Source organism: Penaeus chinensis, chromosome 19 (genome assembly GCF_019202785.1).
Source record: "Penaeus chinensis breed Huanghai No. 1 chromosome 19, ASM1920278v2, whole genome shotgun sequence".
Lineage (NCBI taxonomy): Eukaryota > Metazoa > Arthropoda > Malacostraca > Decapoda > Penaeidae > Penaeus > Penaeus chinensis.
This window is the reverse complement of record NC_061837.1, coordinates 17,373,496-17,383,495: the sequence shown is the minus strand read 5'-3', so window position 1 is coordinate 17,383,495 and position 10,000 is coordinate 17,373,496. Positions and strand designations below refer to the sequence as shown.

The 10,000-nt window shown below is 32.3% G+C and overlaps 1 protein-coding gene across 5 annotated transcripts in view; it reads right to left on the bottom strand.

Annotated features, from left to right (window-relative positions):
• LOC125035124 overlaps positions 1-10,000 on the bottom strand; it is an 18,302-nt gene that overhangs the window by 7,981 nt on the left and 321 nt on the right. For 2 of the 5 annotated variants that reach the window (XM_047627301.1, XM_047627297.1), the window contains exons 1-3: positions 9,870-10,000; positions 1,147-4,161; positions 603-757 (exon numbers count right to left, since the gene is read on the bottom strand). The exon at positions 9,870-10,000 is cut by the window's right edge. In XM_047627301.1, the coding sequence (XP_047483257.1) occupies positions 603-757; positions 1,147-3,980 (2,989 nt within the window). In that variant the 5' untranslated portion in view covers positions 3,981-4,161; positions 9,870-10,000. Of the gene's footprint in view, positions 1-602; positions 758-1,146; positions 4,162-6,758; positions 6,795-9,869 lie in introns of all 5 variants that reach the window. The other 3 variants (XM_047627298.1, XM_047627300.1, XM_047627299.1) reach the window with 2 other exon arrangements.

Below are 10,000 nucleotides of genomic sequence, written 5' to 3'. Positions count from 1 at the left end.
TACCTCAATTGCCTTTCCTTGTTACTATTGCTACCCTCTCCCCCCCCCCCCCCCCATTTGCATTTGCACTATCTTTTCTCCAAATATTGTGGTCTCTGAGTCTCTAATGTTACATCGCCTACATATCCAGTTTGGATTCAATGATGCATATTACATCTGGCTTATAACTTTCAATAATTGCGTCTAGTTCTGGTAACTTTGAATATAAACCATCTATATTTGTGTGTGTGTGTGTGTGTGTGTGTGTGTGTGTGTGTGTGTGTGTGTGTGTGTGTGTGTGTGTGTGTGTGTGTGTGTGCTTTTGTGTGTGTGTGTGCTTTTGTGTGTGTGTGTGTGTGTGTGTGTGTGTGTGTGTGTGTGTGTGTGTGTGTGTGTGTGTGTGTGTGTGTGTGTGTGTGTGTGTGTGTGTGTGCTTTTGTGTGTGTGTGTGTGCTTTTGTGTGTGTGTGTGTGCTTTTGTGTGTGTGTGTGCTTTTGTGTGTGTGTGTGCTTTTGTGTGTGTGTGTGTGTGTGTGTGTGTGTGTGTGTGTGTGTGTGTGTGTGTGTGTGTGTGTGTGTGTGTGTGTGTGTGTGTGTTCAAAAAGACATATACATCCTACTCACAAACCCACTCCAACTTCGGCAAGGACGTGACCCGAGACAGGAGCATCTGGCAGTGCCTCTCGTCCACGGCCACAACGCACACCATTCGGAGGTCGTCGGGAAGTTTCCTCAGGAGTGCCTGGTCGATGTGGCCCATGAACTTGGTTACGCGGGATCTTTGTTAAAAGCAGAGCGTTAATTAATGATTCTGATGCTGAAAAGAGGTTTACAGGAGAGCGATGAATCGAATAACCATTTAGATGGAATTGATATGTTTTGATTAACGCCTCATTCAAAGCATTTGGTTTTCTTGTTAGAGTTAGATATACACTTATGTCATCGTTTGCTTGGACAATATTACTGTGTTATCCTCTGTGTGAGATAAAGCATTGCATGGGCATCTAAATCAACATTATATCTTAAATAAGTTTGTCCCAAATAAACTATATAATTAAACCAATTCTTATACAAAAAAGGTCATATATTCTAATCGCTGAAAGCAAATGTACACAATATGTGACAGGAATGTAAATAAATGTAAAATCTAAGTTAAATAGTTACATACACTTTGAAGAGTTGCGGCAGTGGACTGTCAACGCCAAGGGTGTCAGAATTAGGCTGGAGGAAATCATGGTAAAAGAACAACTCCGTCTCACACGTCATGTAGTACAAAGCTTCCATCAAATCCTGCAAACATGGAACCTGTTCTGGATCGTTATCGATGCATATCGTCACGCGGGTGGGTTTAGCATGAAGAATCATCTTGGCGTAGGTGGCAACGCGAGAATCCGTTATTTCTATGTGACCGTTGAGGTTCATGATGTCAGGTATGTACTTAGAGACTTCCTTGTTGATGGCGTCGTTGATCTTGATGTCACTGAGGATGTCTAGCCATGCCTGCTCGTCATCGATGCCTGATCTCCTTAGCAATTTCACCATTTCTGACAAGATTTCCTTGCGGCAGATTTCTCCTCCGTTCCCCACGAGGCCAGTGAGGTGCACTAGGACATTCTGGAACTTCTTGAGATTGAAGTCCTCTGGGTTTGATCTGTAGACATCTTTCAGTATATTCAAGATGGTTTTCTTCTTCAACGTCAGTATTTTCTGCCAAGACGTTTCCAAACAAGTCTGCATGTGTTCTAAGCCCTCCGGGTATTCTTTTCCGTGAAGGACGTTTACAACATGCATTGCGGAATAAAAGTCTTGGGTTCCTTTATGGGCGAAACTGCACTGCGTTTGCATGCCTGTACCACTCCAAGTGATTTTCTTCACGAAGAACGCTCCCATCACTTCAGATTCGGGCAAATTGAGGAACCTGCAGAGCTTTTCGAAAATCTCCAGTGAGTCATTGGTCAAGATTATGTCATTTTCCCTTTGCCCGTATAAGGCGATTTTATAGAGACTCAATCGGAAAATCTCGATCTTCTCTTTGATTTCCTTGACAGGAAGGCACTTGCATTGCTCATGTTTCTTCACTCTCTCGCACAGTTTTTCATCCCGAAGATTTTCAGTTTCTATGAACAACTCCGTTGCTGTTGTTACGCCGTTGATGGCATCTGGGCAGATCACCCATAGAATGACCGCCATCGCTAAGTGTAGCGGAAGACGCCAATGATCTTTCAGATGCACGCCCGTTTTCCTCAAATATTTCACAAGTCCTGATGTGTCCCGCGAGCCTTGGCCAGTCCTTTCCATCTCGGAATGGTACTTCAAGGCAAATTCCTCTCGCTTACCTTCAGGGATCCCTTTAATCTTGATGTGCATTGTCTTTATATCAAGAGGTACCATCTTGGAGAAATCATCGACAGCCTCCGGTCTTGTGGTAATAAAAACTGTTAGGTCGGCTGTGTTTATCAAGGACAATATTTCTTCGAAGAGCACACGAGAGGAAGGGGTCATCTCATCAACTCCATCCACAATCACGAGAATTTTGCATGCAAGAACGCAGCTGACCAGATCTTCCGTTCGGAATTTTTTCGCAGCGTCAGGCATCAGGACTGTTAAAAGCTGAGAGAAACTCTTTATAGAAGGATTCCTGCACTCAGTATAAAACAGCAACTGGAACTCTGTAAGACCTTTGATCGCATCTCTCCCCTGAATCCAGTTATCGATGATCACTTTGGTCAAAGTTGTTTTTCCAGATCCCGCAGGGCCTTCGACAAGAATGACCTTTGCTGGCCTTTCTTTATTATCCAAAGATCGGCAGTTCGCGGCGACATGGAAGAAATCTTGGTATTTCACCAGCAGGCCATTTCCTCTCGGGCCTGTCTCTACGATTTCTAGTTCAGTAAACACCATACTCGTTTGAAGCTGGGTGTTCCCACTGACGAAGGAGAGAGGGGTGAGATAAACCCATTGTTCATACAAGGCTTTTAGATTCTGTGAACCAATGGTCAAAAGACTGTATAGTTTCTGTTCAAACAAAAGTTCATTTTCATAGCTTGTAATGTCCCATTGGACAATCTGTTCTTGTATGATCTTATTAATATTTTCATTGACTTTATGCACATGATTTCTCACAACATCTTGTGGGATGGAATTTATATCTCCAGCTGTTTGTAGCGCCCTTGTAAAGTGGTCCCGTAAACTGTCAATTTTGTCTAAAAAGGTTGAATGATCAATATTCATTTTAGAATGCGCGAGGTCATTCCTAAAACCTTTGATATACTTGATATGTTGCATAACACTGTCCGTCTCTTTGTACACACACATGATACACGCAAATAGCAGTGTCACGTCAAAGGAATCATCAGAAGAAGAATTTTGCAAGGCGTCCATCTGCGTTTTCTTGAAAAGTCTTCTTAATTTGACTTTACTCATATTCTTGACCGAAATAAAATAATCGCATAAACTCATCTCGACGGGTTTATCCTGTATGCTCCAGGAAAACACAAGCTGTAAAACGTAAACAGCTACAGTCTGGACGAGTTTGTACAACCGAAACACAAAACGGTCTTCTGTGGTGTAAATCCCTGTATTTTGTAGTGGAGCATCGGGATTCAGTGGCTGCGCGATTGTGTTTTTTTCTTCTGGCGAGGGAGTGACATCATTTAGTAATGTCTGTGAGGAAGAGGATGGATTTTGTGGTGGTGACTCTGCTGTCGACTGCTGTGTGAAACCCGTCGCCATATATTGTGATGTGACCACTGTGCATTCTTCCTGTGAAGTTAAAAGAGGCTCCGCTACATCCTTGCACTCCCCGTCTGTTGAAGGTTTCTGTGGCAAATGTTGCGAGTTCTTTTCTACATTCTTTCCTGGTGCATCAGAGTTGTTATTGGAGGTATTTGAAGCACATGTTTCGTCCTTGTAGAAAGTTGATAGCACGGTTCCATCATCAAGCTTTTGCGTTGAAGCCTTGCTTAACCTTCGCTTATTAACAATGCGAATCAAAGAAGCCATGGTGTATTTACGGCGATAAGTTGCAACATAATAACACAGCTTTAATGATATGTAAGAATCCTCCTGGAGACTACAAACTTGCAGATAAACTAAACCGGTGTGTACTCCTGATAAACCCACAGTTCATTGTTTCTCCGGTTATGTGCACTGTCCTTAGAGGTCATCTTGAAATACGGTCGACCTGAAATCAGAAAAGCAGATGTTATTTTCTTTTATTTTCTATTTACTTTTATTTATTATAATGATTGTTGTAATCTAATCTAAATTATAATGCGTTGATACACCTTGCTGCTTAATGAAAAGAACAAACAAATAAATAAACACACTGCCATGCATACATAAATACAAGTGTGTGTGTGTGTGTGTGTGTGTGTGTGTGTGTGTGTGTGTGTGTGTGTGTGTGTGTGTGTGTGTGTGTGTGTATATGTATATTTATATGTATATGTATACAGAGAGAGAGAGAGAGAGAGAGAGAGAGAGAGAGAGAGAGAGAGAGAGAGAGAGAGAGAGAGAGAGAGAGAGAGAGAGGGGGGGGGGGGGGAGAAAGACAGAGAGACAGACAGACTGATGGATGAACAGGAATATATATATATATATATATATATATATACATATACATATACATATATATACACATATATACATCTGTATGTATGTGTCTGTGTGTGTGTGTGATATATATAAAGCATCAATATAAACGCCTATTTATTTATGCAAGCATGTAAATTAGAAATCTTTTGGTACCTCTCCACACCGTTCATTTTCTATAAAAATACGGCTGTGAGAAAGAAAATGCAAATTTTGCGGAATTTTACGGGGACTCTCCGAAAAAGTAAAAGAAAATTCTCAAAATCGTGCAATTGTATACGATTTTAATTTATAAGCTGCAGACAACATGAAAAGCTTTCATGTCAGTTGACTGTCAAAAAAACAAAAAACAATCGGGATATCGCATTAACCGCGAATATTATATAGGAATACAGAGAATTTTAATTTTTGACCACTTTATATAACTAACTACCTTTAGACTAGTACTGCCACTTCTATTCACTGATTTCTCTTCGGTCAGAAGCGCGATATTTAGCAAACAATTTAACATAGGTAACAAGATAAATGATAGTGGAGGTATTGACGACACTAACCCCGAAAGGCTCGTTAATAATGGACTAGAATTTGTGGGCAAAATATGCGACGTAAGGTGGCAGGATGTGGCGCGACCGATGATTAGAACTATCGTACTTGGTGATAATGCGACTTGTAATATATATAAATATGATAAATATAGTTATTTTTAATGTAAAACTAGAGAGAGGCTTGGGTTAGCCGCATTTGCTCATGTAGAGAAAAAAAAAATGGTAGTCACCCAACGAGCGTAGGATCCCTTTCAGCAATTTCTCTGAGTGTGTGTGTGTGTGTGTGTGTGTGTGTGTGTGTGTGTGTGTGTGTGTGTGTGTGTGTGTGTGTGTGTGTGTGTGTGTGTGTGCGTGCGTGCGCGAATACTGTTATATTGTTATCTATATTGTGCGAAACAAATGCCTGGTGCTATTGATGATAAAGACACATTCAAAAAGAAGCAAATGTAAGAATTGTTCACTCAAACACACGCGCTACAGGTATTACATTAAGGGGATGGCAAGCTAAAAATGGGGGGTGAAGGGGGGTAAATTGGTTTCCTATCAGTAAAATCCAAAGGTCTTACCGAGTTTCTTCAAAATTGGGTATATTGTTCATTTTAGCATTCTACATCTTTGGTATAACATTTGAGGAAATTCCCACATGCCCCCTTAAACTTTTTACAACATACGTCTCTTGTGTACCGCTATTGTTGCATACTTTGCAATGAAAAATAATCAGAATGAACATTGATAAAATACAATTAGTGTAAATATATGTTGCAATGGATTTATTTTATAGTGAAAAGGATAGCTCAGCGGTTCCCAACCTTGGGGCTATGGCCCCCAGGGTGGGCACGGGGTACTTTCTCTGGGGGCCATGGAGCAATCAGAAAATTTTCGACATCAAATTAAAGCGAGTTTTATCTCACCTACAACACGTACATATAATTATCTCTCGCATATCAATAAATAGGAATCTTTCAATCCTTTAGCTATTGGCATCATTACACTATCCATAACTAGTAATAACTGAATCTGAAAAGATGAGTCACTGACGAGGCCAAGGAGATTATAACATATTGGTCGGAGGCCACATAACGAAATAGATTGGAACCCACCGGTATATAGGACGGCATGCCTTCTACACTACAACCATTATTTTTTGCCCAAAAATAATATGCTCAAGGCCGTGCAGATACATTGATACATTGCAGACGCGTCCGAGGGTTTCTCTGACCAAGTGCCCGTAAATACGTTTAAATATCTGATTAATTCAAACCTTCATTTACTGATAGGCATAATAATGACTGCAGTGAATGAATGATAACTCTATTAAAGATGAAAGTTTAAATTGACTAAACATTTCACAAACGTATTTACACTCTTGTTCACTCTTATGATATCAGCTCTCATTTTTTCCCTTAGCATCATCGTCATTAAGTACCTATGATTAATTAAACTCCTGAAAAAAAAAAAAAAAAAAAAAGCCCCATACCAGTCACCACAAACTATAACATTATATGAGTTACAGCAGTACATGTCAAAAAAAAAAAAAAAAAAAAAAAAAAAAAAGATTGTGGACCTTGAACATCACACATTCCTTGTTATCACGCCACCAAAGATAAACATCACAATCAAAAAGACAAAAGTTTGATAAACTTACTTATTAGGGATTTAAAAAATACTGACTTCTGAAATTCTGAAATTATGATGACCGAAAACATTCAGAACAACTACAATTAGAACAATCACTATAGCATGAAACAGATATATAATTATTACTATTATAATTATTATCATCATTACTATTATTATCAACATTATAATCATCATTATTAAAATAATCATTATCATTATTATTATAATTATAATTATAATCATAATAATATTAATAATAATAATAATAATAACAATAATAATAATAATTATTATTATTATTATTATTATTATTATTATTATTATTATCATAATCATTATTGTAAACATCATAGTTATTATCATTATTATAAAAAATTCATTATTATTATCATCATCATCATCATCATCATATTATAATTATTATTATTACCATTATTACAATTACTATCTTTTTTTTATCACTATTAACATTGTTATTATTATTATTACTATTACTGTCGTTTTTTATCACTATTAACATCATCATCATGATTGCTACAGTATGAAAACAATTATTAATACTGCAATGATGTAAAATAATAATAATAACTAATAATACTAATAATAACTATAAAAAGAGTAATGGCAACAACAATAATGATAATAATAATAACAATAGTAAAATAAAATAATAATAATAATAATGATTATGATGGTGATGATGATGATGTGATAATAATACTAAAAACAATCATAGTAATAATAATAATGTATAAATAATAATAAAAAGAATTCACAATGATGATGATGATGATGATGATGATGATGATAATGATGATGATGATGATGATGATGATGATGATGATGATGATGATGATGATGATGATGATGATGATGATGATGATGATGATGATGATGATAATAATAATGATGATGATGATGATGATGCAACAACAATAATAATAATACAATAATATTAATAATAATAATAAAAAGAAGAAGAAGAATAACAACAGTATTACTACTACTACAACTACAACTACAACTACTAATAATAATAATAACAATAGTAATTACAATGTTGATGAGGAGAAGGATAATATAAAATGAATAATAATAATAATAATAATAATAATAATAATAATAATAATAATAATAATAATAATAATAATAATAATAATAATAATAATAATATTAATAATAATAATAATGTCAATAGTAAAATCAATAATAACAATAACAATAATTAAATTAATTATAGGAATATAAAATATAATAAAGGCAATTAGGTTAAGGCAAAAATAGATAAAATATTTATGGTCTACTATTAATAATGATAATGATGATGTTAATGATGATGATTATAGTAATTATAATAATAATAATAATAATAATAATAATAATAATAATAATAATAATAATAATAATAAATTAAAAACATAATGATGATGCTGATAATAATAATAACAATAATAATATTTAAAGCATAATGATGATGATGCTAATAATAATAATAATAATAATAATAATAATAATAATAATAATAATAAAAACAATAATACTAATAACAACAACAACAATGTTAATAATAACAATGACTAATGATGATAATCATGATTATAGTAATCATTATAATATTATCAATAATAATTATAATATTAATAACAATAATAATAATAAATAGCAATAATAATAATAATAACAACAACTATAATAATAATAATAATAATGATAATAATAATAATAATAATAATGATAATGATAATGATAAGGATAATGATAATAATTATAATTATTTCATTAAAAACAATTATCATAATAATTATGATAATTATCATGATAATAATAAAGATAATAACAATAATGAAAATGACAATGATAATAATATAAATTATGATTATCGTTATTGTAATGATGATAAAATGATAATAAAGTTACTTTTAATAATAATAACAATATCATTATTGCAATAATGATTTATATTTTATTAATAACGACAATAATAATGATGATGATGATGACAACAATGATAATGATAATGATAATGATAATAATAATAATAATAATAATAATAATAATAATAATAATAATAATAATAATAATAATAATAATAATAATAATAATAATAACAATGATAATAACTGAAACAAAAAAATCAGTAATAATAACAATAAATGTTATTATTAATAATAATAACAATTTTAACAATCAACAACAAAGACAGCAATAATAATAATGATAATAATAATAATAATAATAATAATAATAATAATAATAATAATAATAATAATAATAATAATATACTAATATTAACAATAATAAATAATAATGATAATAATAACAAACAAATATAAGGTTGATAATAATAGTAATAATCTAAATAACAATAATAGTAATAATACTGATAAAGATAATAATAATAATAATAATCAAATAATAATAATAATAATAATAATAATAATAAAGTAGTTGTAGTGATAATTATAATAAGAAGAATAGCAATAACAAAAACACGAATGAAATAATAATAATAAAGTTAACAATAATAATATTGATGATAATCATAATAACAATGGTTGTAATGTTGACAAAGATCATAATATTAGTAAGCCAATGATGATGATAAGCATCATCATCATCATTATCATTATCATTATCATTATCATTATCATTATCATTATTATCATTATCATCATCATCATCATTATTATTATTTTATTATTAACAAAATAATAACAATAATATTTTTTATTATTATTATAATTAATATTGATGATGTAAAATAATAACAATAATAATGATGATAACAATATAATACAATAATAATATTATCATTAATTATTATTATTATTATCTTTGTTATTATTATTATTATTATTATTATTATTATCATTATTATTATTATTATTGTTATTACTGGTATTACCATTATTATTATTATTTTTACTATTATCATTACCAAAACATCAATAATAATAATAATAATAATAATAATAATAATAATAATAATAATAATAATAATAATAATAATAATAATAATAATAATAATATTGATAAAAAATAACAATGATTGACACAAAACAAAAGCAATTAAGACCACAATGAGAGTCATAGTAATACTAAACTGCCATGAACTAGTGAAGACCCATCAGCTTACAGGAAATGAAATTCATTGGCGTGGAAATCCCAAGAGAAAACCTCTGTTAACTGCCTTGTACACTGCTGCCACGACGTACGATTAAAACAATCGCCTTGTATGAAAACGACTCATATATAAACATTTGTTGT